The sequence below is a fragment of the Dendrobates tinctorius genome, unplaced genomic scaffold, assembly GCF_039654945.1.
Source record: "Dendrobates tinctorius isolate UK_male_01 unplaced genomic scaffold, ASM3965494v1 ptg000397l, whole genome shotgun sequence".
NCBI lineage: Eukaryota > Metazoa > Chordata > Amphibia > Anura > Dendrobatidae > Dendrobates > Dendrobates tinctorius.
Genome location: NW_027362063.1, coordinates 142,199 through 158,593, shown reverse-complemented (window position 1 = coordinate 158,593; position 16,395 = coordinate 142,199). Strand labels below are relative to the sequence as shown.

The following is a 16,395-nucleotide window of genomic DNA, read 5'->3' as shown; positions in this document are numbered from 1 at the left end:
TACGATCTGTGACGCCACATAGGCGTCATGGTGGGATCGTGTTCCTGTGGGTCGGGTGACTGGGGTAAATGAAATGTCACCTGACCTGCAGGTACATGAGGCACTATACTTGACTCCAGGGGGGGTGGCTCAGCTAAGGAGGCATGTGACATTATTGCCTCTGAAACTGATAGTGAGGGAGAGGACCCCACTTTTCTCTATTTCACCCACTCTTCCTTCTCCAGCGACACAGACTTACCACCACCAAGATGTTGCAGGATGAGAAATCGTCCAGAGCCCAGGGAGGAAGAGCCAGAGGCCGGGGGAGAAGACCCACAGCCAAGTGTGAGTAACCCTCAATCTATTTCTAGTCACACCCAACCTAACACTAGTGTCCCCTTCTGGACCCCCATCCCTGAAAATTTTGCTCCATGGATTCCCGATTTTGTTCCCCAATTAGGAATCCAGTTTGAGACTGCCAACTTCAGAGAAATAGACTTTTTCAAAGTCTATTTCTCAGAGTCAATTGTCAGTCTTATGGTGGAGAAAACTAACTTGTATGCCCTGCAGTTTTTTGCCAAAACCCCTAATTCATCATTTTCTACTTGGAGTCTCGTTGACTGTAGAAATTAGGAAATATTTTGCGACTGGGCCTTCACACTGGGATTGTGAAGAAACCGGAAATTCACCAATACTGAAGTACTGATATTTTATATGAAACTCCAATATTTGGTATGGTTATGTTTCGCTAACGTTTTGAAGCGATTCATAAGTTTCTCCATTTTAGGGACAAAACTGACAGCCTTCCCCACGATGACCCGAATTTTGATAGACTGTTCAAAATTCGGCTGGTCATCGAACACTTCAGCAACAAGTTTCCTGAAGTGTACATCCCCCAAAGAGAAATTTATGTGGATGAATGCCTCATCTTTCGGATCAAGTCCTCCAGCCCTATAGTGCCATGCAGAAGGCGAAGGTGTGGTATAAAAAACTGGCTGTGCACATCGTACAAATGGCACTGTATAACGCATACGTGCTATCACGATGTGCAGGCCAGACCAACACTTTCCCTTAGTTCCAGGAGGCGGTGATAAAGGCCATGATTTTTGGAGACAAGGAAGGAGCACCCCTGGAACTGAAGTATCCCGTATGGTACCAGGGCAACATTTTCCCCGTGAGGGGAGAGCAAAGAAAAAAAAGTGCTGGGTTTGCTATAAATGGGGGATAAGAAGGGAAACTCGTTCCAATGTAAAGCGTGTCCTGACAAACCTGGACTGGGTTTGAATGAATGTTTCAGAATTCATCACATGTCCGTGGACTAAACACATCCTGACATTCCCCTACAGAACTCACCCAAACCAGTCTGACATACACACCAACCTGACGTGCACTACACCACACCAACCTGACATACACTACGTCAGGATGGTGTGTGGTGTGGTATAGTGTACGTCAGGTTGGTGTGTGTTGTAGTGTACGTCAGGTTGTTTGGTGTGTGTGCTGTAGTATACACCACACACACCAACCTGACATACACTACACCACACACACACCAACCTGACGTAGCGTGTCAGGTTGGTGTGTGGCATAGCGTACATCAGGCTGGTGTGTGGTGTATACACCATACACCAACCTGACGTAGTGTCAGGTTGGTGTGTGGTATAGTGTACGTCAGGTTGTTGTGTGTGGGAGGTGTATACTACACCACACACCAACCTGACGTAGTGTCAGGTTGGTGTGTGTGGCGTAGTGTATGTCAGGTTGTGTGTGTGTGTGGTGTTTACTACACCACACACACCAACTTGACGTACACTACACCACACACCAACCTGACATACACTACATAATTTCCACACGTGACATGGTGTCCGCTAATGATTCGAGCTAATTTTCCATTCAAAAAGTCAAGTGGCGCTCCTTCCCTTCTGTGAGCCCATACAGTGGTTTATGACCACATATGAAGTATCGGTGTACTCAGGAGAAATTGCCCAAATTGTAGGATCCATTTTATCCTGTTGCCCATGTGAAAATGAAAAAAATTGAGGCTAAAAGAAAATTTTTGTGAAAGAAAAGTCCCATTTCATATTTACAGATCAATTTGTGAAGCACCTGGGGGTTCAAAGTGCTCACTATGCATCTACAGTCATGGCCAAAAGTTTTGAGAATGACACAAATATTAATTTTTACAAAGTCTACTGCTTCATTTTTTCTAATGGCAATTTGCATATACTCCAGAATGTTATAAAGAGTGATCAACTTAACAGCAATTACTTGCAAAGTCAATATTTGCCTAGAAAATGAACTTTATCCCCCAAAACACATTTCAACATCATTGCAGCCCTGCCTTAAAAGGACCAGCTAACATCGTTTCAGTGATTGCTCCATTAACACAGGTGTGGGTGTTGATGAGGACAGGGCTGGAGATCAATCTGTCATGATTAAGTAAGAATGACACCACTGGACACTTTAAAAGGAGGCTGGTGCTTGGCATCATTGTTTCTCTTCTGTTAACCATGGTTATCTCTAAAGAAACACGTGCAGTCATCATTGCACTGCACAAAAATGGCCTAACAGGGAAGAGTATCGCAGCTAGAAAGATTGCACCTCAGGCAACAATCTATCGCATCATCAAGAACTTCAAGGAGAGAGGTTCCCTTGTTGCCAAAAAGGCTCCAGGGTGCCCAAGAAAGACCAGCAAGCGCCAGGACCGTCTCTTAAAAGTGTTTCAGCTGCGGGATCGGGCTACCAGCAGTGGAGCTTGCTCAGGAATGGCAGCAGGCAGGTGTGAGTGCATCTGCATGCACTGTGAGGCGGAGACTCTTGGAGCAAGGCCTGGTCTCAAGGAGGGCAGCAAAGAAGCCACTTCTCTCCAGAAAAAACATCATGGACAGACTGATATTCTGCAAGAGGTACAGGGAGTGGACTGCTGAGGACTGGGGTAAAGTCATTTTCTCTGATGAATCCCCTTTTCGATTGTTTGGGACATCTGGAAAACGGCTTATTCGGAGAAGACGAGGTGAGCGCTACCACCAGTCTTGTCTCATGCCAACTGTCAAGCATCCTGAAACCATTCATGTGTGGGGTTGCTTCTCAGCCAAGGAAATGGGCTTTCTTCTCAGTCTTGCCTAAAAACACAGCCATGAATAAAGAATGGTACCAGAATGTCCTCCGAGAGCAACTTCTCCCAACCGTCCAAGAGCAGTTTGGCGATCAACAATGCCTTTTTCAACATGATGGCGCACCTTGCCATAAAGCAAAGGTGATAACTAAATGGCTCAGGGAACAAAACAGAGATTTTGGGACCATGGCCTGGAAAATCCCCAGATCTTAATCCCATTGAGAACTTGTGGTCAATCATCAAGAGACGGGTGGACAAACAAAAACCTTCAAATTCAGACAAAATAAAAGCATTGATTTTGCAAGAATGGACTGCTATCAGTCAGGATTTCATCCAGAAGTTGATTGAGAGCATGCCAGGGAGAATTGCAGAGGTCCTGAAGAAGAAGGGTCAACACTGGAAATATTGACTTGCTGCATTAACTCATGCTAACTGTCAATATAACCTTTTGTTACTCATAATATTGTTGCAATTATATTTCTGTATGTGATAAAAACATCTGACAAACACACATAAAAATCAGAGGGCAGCAGATCATGTGAAAATATATTTGTGTCATTCTCAAAACTTTTGGCCATGACTGTAGTTCCTTGGGGGGGGGGGGGGGGGTCTAGTTTCCAAAATGGGGTCACTTGTGGGTGAGCTCCAATGTTTAGGTACACAGGTGCTCTCCAAACGCAACATGGTGTCCGCTAACAATTGGAGCCAATTTTCCATTCAAAAAGTCAAATGGCGCTCCTTCCCTTGCGAGCCCTGCCGTGCACCCAAACAGTGGTCCCCACACATACGGTGTTTCAGTGTACTCAGAACAAATTGTACAACAACTTTTGAGGTCCACTTTCTCTTTTTACCCTTGGGAAAATAAAAAAATTGTAGCTTAAAGATCATTTTTGTGACTAAAAAGTTAAATGTTCATTTTTTCCTTCCATGTTGCATTTGCTGCTGTAAAACACCTGAAGGGTCAATAAACTTCTTGAAAGTGGTTTTGATCAGCTTGAGGGGTGCAGTTTTTAGAATGGTGTCACTTTTGGGTATTTTCAGCCATATAGACCCCTCAAAATGACTCCAAATGTGAGGTGGTCCCTAAAAAAATGCTTTTGTAAATTTTGTTGTAAAAGTGAGAAATCGCTGGTCAACTTTTAACCCTTAATTTTCTAACAAAAAAAAAAAAAATTGTTTCCAAAATTGTGCTGATGTAAAGTAGACATGTGGGAAATGTTATTTATTAACTATTTTGTGTCCCACAACTCTGGTTTAACAGAATAAAAATTCAAAAATTGAAAATTGCAAAATTTTTTAAATTTTTGCCAAATTTCCGATTTTTTTTACAAATAAACGCTAAAATTATCAACCTAAATTTACCACTAAGATGAAGCCCAATATGTCACGAAAAACAATCAGAATAGCTAGGATCCGTTAAAGCGTTCCTGAGTTATTACCTCATAAAGGGACAATGGTCAGAATAGAAAAAATTCCCCAATTATTAGCTTGACTAGATGGAAGCTAAGGGATAACTCTGCAGCTAGTATCTCTTAAGCATGGTGGGCCCCAAGAATGATTTTCTCTGGTGGGCCCAAGCTACTCCAGTCCGACGCTGATCTCCCTGATAGATCATGTGATTAACACACAGTTGCTCTGGGACCCATCTGTACACGGAAAACAGATAGCGCCGCACAAATTTTTCCTTTATGTATGGCGCTATAAAGCGCTGCAGAAAATAGGGCGAGGTGAGATTAAATTTTCCCAAAAAATTTAAAAAAAATAAAAAAGACAGACACTGACTATTGTGGAGGTCAAACCAATACGCTGAACTTAATTCTGCTGAATATTAACCCCTTAGTGACAGGGCCAATTTGCTACTTAATGACCGGGCCAATTTTTACAATTCTGACCACTGTCACTTTATGAAGTTCTAACACTTGAACGGATCCTGCTGATTCTAATAAGGTTTTCTCGTGACATATTTTACTTTATGTTAGTGGTAAAATTTTTCATATGACTGGCGTTTATAAAAAAACAGAAATATGGCAAATTTTAAAATTTTCAAACTTCATTTTTAAGCCCTTAAAGCAGATAGATGTGTCACACAAAATACTTAATAAATAACATTTCCCATATGTCTACTTTACATAGCACAATTTTGGAAACAATTTTTTTTTTGTTAGGGAGTTACAAGGGTTAAACGTTGACCAGCGATTTCTAATTTTTCCAACAAAAATTACAAAACCATTTTTTTAGGGACCACATCACATTTAAGGTCACTTTGAGGGGTGTACATGACAGAAAATACCCAAAAGTGACACCATTCTAAAAACTGCACCCTCAAGGTGCTCAAAACCACATTCAAGAAGTTTATTAACCCTTTACGTGCGTCACAGGAACTGAAGTAATGTGGAAGGAAAAAAATGTACATTTAACTTTTTTCACAAACATTTTACTTCAGAACCAATTATTTTTATTTTCACAAGTGTAAAAAGAGAAAATGAACATAAAATTTGTTGCACAGTTTCTCCTGAATACGCCGATACATCATATTTGGGGGTAAACCACTGTTTGGGCACATGGCAGAACTCGGAAGGAGCGCCGTTTTACTTTTTCAACGCAAAATTAGCTGGAATTGAGATTGGACGCCATGTCGCATTTGGAGAGCTCCTGATGTGCCTAAACAGTGGAAACCCCCCACAAGTGACACCATTTTGAAAACTAGACCCACCCAAGAAACTTATCTAGCTGTGTGGTGAGCACTATGAACCCCCAAGTGCTTCACAGAAGTTTAGAACAGCCATGAGATTAAAAAAAAAAATCAAAAAAAAAATCATTTTTTCCATAGAAATGATGTTTTCACCCCAAAATTTTTATTTTCCCAAGGGTAAGGAGAAATGCAACCCCCAAAGTTGTTGTGCAATTTGTCCTGAGTAAGCCGATACCCAATATGTGGGAGTGTATCACTGTTTGTGCGCACAGCAGAGCTCGGAGGCGAAGGAGCGCCGTTTGTATTTTTCAACGCAGAATTGGCTGAAATTGAGATCAGACGCCATGTCACGTTTGGAGACCCCCTCATGTACCAAAACAGTGGAAACCCCCCAATTCTAACTTCAACCCTAACCCCAACACACCCTTAACCCTAATCTCAACCATACCCCAACCCTAACCCCAACTTTAGCCACAACCCTAACCCTATCTTTAGCCCAGCTCACTTTAGCCCATCTCAAGCCCTAATGGCAAAATGTAAATAAACACTTTTTTTATTTTATTTTTCCCTAGTTAAGGGTATGATAAACGGGGGTTTGATCTACTATTTACTTAATTTTTCATTTACTATTTTTTTATTTTGATCACTATGATAGGGTCTATCACAGTGATTAAAATGAACCAATATGTAAAAATCTCCTGAAGTTAACAGGTGGTACATAGCTCAATAATATTATACAGGGATTGTACTTACTAATTTGCTGCTGGGCCTCACAAGGCCTGTCCTCAAATTCAGGAAACATCTGGCCACATATCCTCCTCCATGCTGCCTCCTTTCTTGTCCGGTCGGCATAATGGACGTCCCTCTGATTCCATAGTTCTGGCCTCTCTTGGACCAGAGCTATGAGCATCTCCACGTTTATGTATGTGGACAGGATGGTGGACTCCGTGGAGACGTTCTTCCCGTTTTTTGTAGTGCTTGCCAAGCTAATTAGAATGCCCTAGCTTCTTGATAATGGCTGCTTCAATTTCCTGTCACCTGAAGAACTCTTGCGTATTTCTCGCAAGTCACACGCATGGTCCGTGGGTAATCAGTATTTTTCTCGCACCCATAGACTTGCATTGGTGAGTCTCGGGCATAATACGGTGTAAATCGCAGCATGTTGCGATTTCACCTGCATGTATAATACGGGCGAGAAAAAAAAAATTAAAATTGCATGATGGGAGCTGCCCCATAGATTAGCATTGGTCCGAGTGCTATGTGATTTTTTATCGCATAGCACTCGTCGGTATTTTTCTCTAGTGTGACTCCAGCCTTAGGGTCAACCTACTGGTAACAGTATACACCTATGGTTAATGTCCCCCAATGAAGACTATGAGAAAGATTTTATGGTATTAAGAATCCTCTGTTCTACATTTTGTTATTCATCTCAATGTAAAGTGGAAAAAAAAAAACAAACAAAAAAGAAAAAAAAAAAACAGTGATATTTAAGAAATTTTCCCCCCAAAAAAAAGGAAGCACAAAACAAAAAGGAAAATATAAAAAAGAGGGAATTTTCCCCCCAAAAAAGGAAGCACAAAACAAAAAGGAAAATATAAAAAAAAGAGGGAATCTTTAATTTTATTATAATAAAAACAAAATGCAAAGACATATGTACAAAATATGCCAGAGGGCAACAAGCAAACATCCTTATACATAATAGACCACATGCTCTGCCATTAGTTTGTGCTAGATGTTCACCACAGCAAGGAGTTTGCTTACATTAATGGTGTGAAAGAGCTGTAATGTAGAAATACAAAGCACTCCTCTTGTATAACTTCTTTAACCGTTGGCAATCAGATAACATTTGCAGGAGTATGAAGACAGTCCACAACTTATCATTGCTGTATCTATGCCACCGCAAGGCAGGCTTGTCGAATGCTCTGTGCCCAGGTTGTCAGAAGGGCCGTTAGGGAGTGTTTGTCAGGTAGCTGGAGAAGTTTGGATGTCATACAGCGATATACAGATTGCAGGAAGGGGTTTGCTTCTGAAAATTAAATTAAAAACAAAAAAAGCAATTGTGGAGTTAGTCATCGGTCAGATCACTGGATCAACACAAATATGAAATTTATATGTGGCCCTTATTAACAAATCTGGGGATTAAAGGGTTATCTACAACCAGCAAACCCAGTAAGTCTCATTACTATCAGACATGGCTTTTAAAAGTTGTCTCTCGAATATCAATTCTACATGTACACAATTTTGGTCAAATGGCCGACATCAGCTGTACTTTTATTGTACAGTACCGTTTTCTGTTACCCAACATTTACCTGTTTCAGTTGAACCTTTCCAGATGTGAGACGTAATGGTACATCACATGTGGGATAACTGTACCAAGTAGGCTCGGAAAAGCCCACACCATACCCAGGGGATGCCAGCTTTGCTAAACCGCCAGCATAGCACCTTCTTGTAACTGCAGCTGTTTGTTTAAAAATACTACTGTAAATCACCAACAATGGCAAATAAATTGCACAGTCCCATCAGCCCCCCATCAAAACATGATTTGGAAGGGGTTCCATGACAACATTTCTTAATCCTCACATGAGGCCCAGCCGATGGTAATTTTTGCCATTTTGCAAAGAGTGCAACATGACAAAAATAGAAGCACGCCCTTCAAAGTTTTTATCCTCTTAAAATATATTGCAGTCATCATATTACACATCACAGTGTACTTACAATTGCTCACTTTGCCCTTCTACACAGTTAGACCTAATGGAAAACAGAAAAATCACTCGATAACTGACTAGCTGAATCCTAAGCTCTATGTAGAAACAGGAAATCAATTTTCTCTACACAAGTCACTTCAAAAGTTCATGGATTGGGGAGGAGGGAGCAGCTGGGTCAAGAGTTGAAAAGGGGGATTAAGAATGCAGGGAAGAGAGACTTCCTGTTACTACACAAAGCAGAGAAAAGCGATTAACTGGGTAGAAAGGCAAAATGAGCAATTGGAAGTGCACTGTGCTATACTATGCAATATGATGACTGCAATATATTAGGAAAATATACACTGTTGGGAGTGTTTTTTTTTTCTTATAGGGACCCAATTACATGAAAAAAGCTATATGGGTTTAACCTGCAGGTTAATAGAGTTCTGAACCTGTACAGCACCCAAATTTAGAGCCCCGCTGCTGGGAGGAAATTAACTATTTCTCCTGGCATCCATCAACATGAGGCTCTAAGTGAAGGTGCTGGGCAGATTCAAAATGCTATGAACCTGCAAAAGAGAATTTTCTCATCATCTGACAGGTTCCCATAATTTACACACACGCACATACACACCTGGTTGAAAAACTAATTTTTGGTATCACTAATCATACTAACCTAATAAATCATATTGCCAGATTATTTACTACAGAATGAACATAGAATCACATTTTTCTAATCCATGACATTGTGAAGCACAGAACCATGCACTGGCACCACGGCGTAGTTAAAAGAGAACCTTTTTGCCACTTCAGAGATACCAAGATGGTGAATATTGGAAAGGTCATTTCCCTTGGCAAGCATCCATATCACTTAGTTTAAGTTTTCAAAAAAATAAATTAATTCTATTTCTTATATTTAATCTATCCCTCTCCATGGGTACGAGAGATCCTCTTCAGGTTCATAAATAATGCCATTGATTAAGCTTCAGTCAACTACTGCTCGCTCTCAGCATAAAGCCATACATTTTCAAATAATTAGTAAAACAGTTTAGTGCACTTATCCTTGATGTGGAGCTTGTGAGTGCTCATACCTGCCTCTGAGGTAGGTATGAAGCCAGGAATCAGCACCTGTACCTGGCATGACGCTGCTTAACATTCATACCCCACTCATCCAGGTGGTAAAAGAAAATCTTGCCATGGCATTAACGTGCAACGTTAGCCAGTAATGCAGACTGAATGATGTTGCTCACAAAAAAAATCCTCAACACCATATAGGCAGTTCAGCTCTCTGAAGCCTAATTAAGCAGTCATTGGGATAGCCGTCACATCACTTATACTTCCGTTACACAACTATAAACACAACTCTTTCTCCCATTGCATGCAAGTTTTTTTTTCCCTCACCTGCAACTACAGCCAGTTTAAAATTGGATCCTTGCTTGTTTTGGCTGACTGAGTAAGCTCTGCCATTGGTTGTATTGATCTCGGCTCATGTACGTGCCTTTCTTCAGTCCAATTCAGTTAGTTCATTTCCCTGACGTTCTCATGCCTTACGTTACCATGTCAGAAACCAAAAAGGAGAGCCTTCCATAAAAGGAATGATGGAAGCAAGCCATTTTGCACTTTCAAGCTGTAGTACTAGGTTTCACACAGGACAGACAGAAGTTGAACCCCTCTGCACTAACTGTGTAGCTCCTACCCCATCCATCAGCAAACACTTTCATGTAGTCCCTACTGCTCAACCCCCAGATCCCAAACCAGTGTGGACAGGCACACTGACATCAGCTGCATCAGACTTCACTAAGGCACCTGGACTCATCATGGACATTCTGAGTAGCTTGACTCCAGAGGCTCTTCCTTGTCCCACGGATGTTGAAGAAGCATATGCAGAGAATCTCATGCTCCAGCCAATCAGTTATCCTCTGCCCTTTAGCCTCTCCTCCTCCAAGGTATAATGCTCAGATGCCAACAGTGTATGTTCTGTCTTCAGGGACACACACTGACCTGAATTCAACAGTACATGCAAGTCTTAGGTTTCATCTATGAAAGCGATTCCATCTAGCCAATTTCAAATTTGTCCTTTTCACCTAGTTATCCTGATGCAGACAAGTCGAAAGACTTTAATCAGAAGATTTTTCTACCATTAACAGCCTGTCAGTCTCTTCTCTACCTTAGGGATGGTCCTTCCTCTCCCTTCCTAAGGTACTGGACCCAATTCTCATCAGGTCACCTAGTTAAGAGTCCAGACAGGCGAGACATTGGTCATCTACTTGAATCATCAGGACAAAATTCGGAACATCGAGTGTCCATGCTGGAAGCAGCCAAGAGCAAAAATGGTTTAGTCAGGCCACTTCAGCTGCACAGAATTCAACCCACTAGAGTAGTTACTACAGCCTAAGGTAGTTGTTGAACTCCGTAAAGGACCCCTGGATGTTAACCTTATGGTCTCGAGGCTCAACCACAAGTTACAGATAGTTAGGTCCATATATATTTGGACACAGACATTTTTCTAATTTTGGTTCTAGACATTACCACAATGAATTTTAAACAAAAAAATTTAGATGCAGTTGAAGTTCAGACTTTCAGATTTCATTTGAGGGTATCCACATTAAAAGTGGATGAAGAGTTTAGGAGTTCCAGCTCCTTAACATGTGCCACTAACAAAACAGTCTTCAGCACGAGGAACTTCGCATATAAATCCTGTAAGGGCTCAAATTGGTCCCTAGTTAGCGCCTCTAAAACTAGTTTAAGTTCCCATTGAGGAATTTTTGGAACTATAACCGGTCTTGATCTGGCGCAGTATCTTATAAAACGAGACATCCATCTATTTGCTGCTAGGTTGCAATTATACAAGGCACCCAGGGCAGACACCTGCACCTTGAGAGTATTAGTAGCTAATCCTAGTTGCAACCCCGACTGCAGAAATTCTAGAAATTCCAGGACTTTTTTTTACCATAGATCCTTGATGTAATCGGTTTCCTACTTTTCAACAAAGTGGAGACTAGCCCTGGTGAGAACCCCTTCTGATTCAGTAATGCCCTCAAAATTCCATGCTGCTAGATGGAAGCCCTTGAGAGTGGTACACTGGTCCCCGAGTAAAAAGGTCAAGGGTCGGACACGGACATTAGCCTTAGAAGGGTGAACCACAGTCTCTCTTCAGCCAGAATGGAGCAATGAGAATTACCCTCGTTTGATCCTCCCTGATCTTCCTCACGAATGCTGGAATCATCGCTATTGGGGAAAATGCATTGGCCACCCTGAACCTCAAAGGAATCTGAAGGGCATCCACTGCAAATGGTTTTCTCCCTTCGATTTAACGAACAGACGTTCCTCACTTTCCTTTAGTGTAAGCTGGCAAACAGATCTCCAGACACCCCCATGCCTGCACTATCTGCTGGACAATTTTGGAATTTAGAGATCATTCTCCCTGTCTCAATTTCTTGCGACTCAGGAAGACGGCTTTTGTGTTGTTAACTCCCCTTATGTGAAGTGCGTAAACCTGGAGTAGGATGTTTGCTGCCATTGATATACGCCATGACTGTACAATTGCCCAACATGGAGGAAGGGAAAAAAGTGTCTCAAAGTTTTTCCACAGTCCACACCTCTTTTAAATTTGAACAATGACCCCTTTCTAGAGACAAAGTCCCCTGCACTGTGTAAGACCTCCGATGTGCTCCCCATCCGGTAATGCTCGCATCTGCCGTGATAATGTCCTCCACTGGCCTTATCCGCTGGATCCCTGACAACAAATGTTCTCTTACTGTCCACCAAGACAGGGAATCCCTTATTGTCTTAGAAAGAAGTAACTTTTCCTCTAAATGCCATTTTAACGACCTCTGTGCAGACAGGACCTCCCATTGTAGCTGCCTCAGGTGAAAATGGGCCCATCATACTGTTAGTATACAAGATGTTAGGGATCCCAGCAAGGACATCGCTTTTCTGTCATTTTTGGCTGATGTATTGCTGACAGGGCCAGGGCCATTATCTTGGCTACTTTTTTTTTTTTTTTTTAAATTCGATTATTAAACCATAAGCAGTTTTACAGCACACACATTCAGTACAAGACACTAAAGCTCGATACAGATTATATATGTTCAGACAGTATGAAAACATGAGGCATAATATGTGCATCAATTGTGTGTAAATAAAGCAAACATAATATCAATTGAATCACAGTAGTGTTGTATTATTCTATCAGTAGTAAAACCTGCCTGGCTTCTAAACCCTACCTACATCTACCAAAACAAACTATCCCGCGGCCTACTTCTATATAATGAGCAATTTACTGTGCGACATCTCCGCTCCGCAAAGTAAGGTGAGAGGAATTCCACCTCTCCCAAATCTTTTTGAATTTACCCGGGCACCCTCTATTTTGATACAGTGTACGTTCATATGGGATAATGGAATTTACCAAAGTGATCCAGGACCCAAGAGAAAGAGGTGAACTCCCCATCCACCGTAATGCAAGTATCTTCCGTGCCATGAACAGCGTCTCCCGTAGAAAAATCCCACTATAATGACCTCATCCCACACTCCAAACAGACAAATCAGTGGTTCAAGGGGAACTGGGGTTTGCACCAAAGATGTTAATAATGATGTCACCTCCCTCCAGTATTGCGCAACAGGACAACACCAGATCATATGGATAAAGTCTGCATCTATTGAATGACCTCTCAAACATTCCGATGACTGGTATCGGCCCATCCTAAAGAGTCGAATTGGAGTCAAATATGATTAATAATGTACAGTTGTATCATCCTGTTGTTGGCTGACGGAAACACCCAGATTGGTGACTCCAGGATTTCTTCCCATTCTTCACCCTGTGTATCTGGGATGAGCCTCTCCCATTTCTTCTTAACAGAATCTAAGGCACATTCTGTCCCCACTGACAGCATATATGTATATAGAGAGGAGAGGAGACCCTGAGGGCCCTGCGACTTGAGAATCCCTATCAGGGGTAGAGACGAAATGGCATTCTCTATACCCATACATCTCATGTGCGATTGAAAGGCTGATCTTAGTTGTAGATAACGGAAAAACTGGGATCTCGGGACACTGCGACTAACTTGTAATTGCACAAAGGATACCAATGTTCCACGATCATATAGATCACCTATCGTAGAGACATCATACTGAATCCAGAACTCGGCGGATGGATGTCCACGTAGCATCGGGAGGTAGTCATTATTCCACAGAGGCATTTAAGCTATAATATCCCCAAATCTAAAAACCCCCTTAATCTGTCTCCATATCGAGCGTGCCAGACGGAGCAGAGGTAACAGTCTCGAGACATTTATTTTCCTCATTTCCAAAAGTGGGCAACCAGTCCCTGCAGCATGAAGTAGATGACTCAGAATTCGGAAGGTGACCTCCAGGCATCCATGTACTTATTGGCCTTGGCCTGTCCAGCTAGATAATATAAAAAGAAATCGGATAACGCTGCCCCTCCTCCCCCCTTGGGCCTCTGCAAAGTGGTTAGTTTAAGTTTAGGCCAGGCTTTCCCCCAAATAAAGGATGTAGTTTGAGAATTTAGATTGGCAAAAAAGGATTTGGGCACTACTACCGCACTATGTTGAAGAAAGTAGCTAAGCTTGGGGAGTAATATCTTAATTAAATTAATACGCCCGGCTACAGACAGTGGAAGTTTACCCCAAATCGCGAATTTATCTTTGACCGTCTCCAGCAATGGTTGCATGTTGAGTTGTAGATCAAATTTACTACCCTTAGAGATATAAACACCCAAATATTTAAAACTGGTTACAATGGGCAATAAGGAGAGAGTCTCAAGTCGTGGCATTGGAGCATGGGAAAGAGGCATCAAAGCAGACTTCTCCCAATTTATGTATAGGCCAGAATATCTACTGAATTTATTTATGGTAGTGATTACTCGTCAGGGACTCCTCCGCTTTGTCCATAAATATCACCATATCGTCAGCATATAGGCCTATGGTATCTGTCCGACCTGCTATTTCTATACCAGCAATATCAGGGGAGGATCTTATACGAATTGCCAGCGCTTCAATAGCAAGAGCAAAAAGGGCTGGGGAAAGAGGACACCCCTGACGAGTTCCCCTATGCAATGAAAATAACCCGGATATGGAGTTATTTACGATGACCCGGGCCTTGGGCTTCATGTATAAAACATTAATCCATTTTTAAAATCTAACACCAAATCCATACCTCTGCAAATATGCACGGAGAAAAGGCCGTTCAAGCGAGTCAAAGGCCTTGGCCGCATCCAGCGATGCCAATGCCCATTCATTATCCGGTACCAGGGAGCTATATTGGGCCACCGACTGGACACGTCTGATATTTATGGAAGTGTTCTTACCCGGCATAAAATCCATCTGATCAGGGTGCACAAGATCTAATATAACTCAATTTACTCTTTTGGCCAAAATTTTTGTAAAAATTTGATAATCCACATTTACTAGTGATATAGGCCTGTAAGATCCACAATCTAAAGGGTCCTTCCCCTCCTTTTTAACAACTATTATACTGGCCTCATAAAAGGATTCCGGCATGCATCCCCCCTCCCAAATCTCACGAAACATTGTCACCAAAAGGGGCGCTATAGTATATCCTGATATTTCCTATATAACTTCACAGGAAATCCATCCGGCCCAGGGGCCTTCCCGGAAGCCATGTCTTTTATGGCATCCTCCACCTCCTCCAGAGTAAACTCAGCATCCATAAAGGCCAGCTGGGTAGGATTCAGCATAGGAAACTCTGTCTAATAAATAATTTAAACACTCCGGGCCACCCACCTCCATCTTAGGGTTTTACAATGAACTATAATAATCAGAAAAGCATTTTAGTATCTCCCCAGTTGAGGAAACCAAAGTACCACCTGAATCACGAATTTGTAGAATTGTGTTAGTAGCATTATGCTGTCGTACTAAGTAGGCCAGAAACTTACTTGCCTGATTCCCCATTTCCAAATAAGACTGCCGGGCAAAAAATAATTTATGTTTCAATTTGGTGTCAGTAGATTGAGTATATAACCTTTGGGCGGTCAGCCATTCTACCCTATTGCTGTTAGTTTGATCCGATATATAGGCTGCCTCCGAGTCTTTCAGACGTCGCTCCATCAGATAACAGAATTTGGTGTCGGCTGCGGCCTCCATCTAAACAACTATTAAAATTAAAACTTTTGAAAAAGAAAAAACAAAGCAGGAACCTAATAACATAGGCCGATCGTTCTACGCCCTCAAAAATTAAACAAGGGGATACCATCACGGAGTACAGCGTCCGGTATAGCTGGTATCTGGGAACTCGCCGGGAGAGCTCCAATTAGACCATCAATTGAGAAAATCTGAAGTAACAGCCGCCACATTAGGACTCCTCCGCAGGGGATCCCCCATGGGACCGCAGCCACTCAGTCGCCTCCACCGAATCTGGAGAAAATACGGAGGAACCCTCATGAACAACCCGAAGTCGGGCCGGATATATCATCGAGTATACAATGTTCTTGTCTCTGAGTCGCTTCTTGACCTCGAAGAACTGTGCCCGCTGCTTCTGCAGCTCCACGGAGAAATCTGGAAAAATGGAAACGACAGCACTTTTCAGGCGTGCAAGACGCAAAATGGTATCTCTGTCGTTGCAATTGAGCAGGCGTGCCAGGAATGGTCGAGGCGGGGCCCCCGGAGGCAGGGGTCTTGTAGGGACTCCGTGAGCTCTTTCAACGGTGAACATTGAGGAGAATTCGTCCCCCAGGGAGGTCTTAAGCCAATCCTCCATAAACTGCTCAGGATGCTGACCTTCCGAGCGCTCAGGCAGTCCAACAACACGGATATTATTTCAGCGCATTCTGTTTTCTAAGTCATCCGCCTTTTGCTTCCAGGCATTCATGGAGCCCGCCACCTTTGTCAATTGAGCCTCCATTGGTGTAATGGTATCTTCCACCTTGGTCACCCTCATCTCCA

General features: G+C 42.3%; 1 protein-coding gene across 3 annotated transcripts in view; it reads right to left on the bottom strand.

Moving 5' to 3' along the window:
- Positions 1 to 7,377: 7,377 nt before the first annotated feature.
- The window catches only part of MED15 (mediator complex subunit 15), a 102,299-nt gene continuing 93,281 nt past the window's right edge, over positions 7,378 to 16,395 (bottom strand). For all 3 annotated transcript variants that reach the window (XM_073563783.1, XM_073563782.1, XM_073563784.1), the window contains one exon: positions 7,378 to 7,815. In XM_073563783.1, coding sequence (XP_073419884.1) covers positions 7,679 to 7,815 — 137 coding nt within the window. In that variant the 3' untranslated portion in view covers positions 7,378 to 7,678. The remainder of the gene's footprint in view (positions 7,816 to 16,395) is intronic.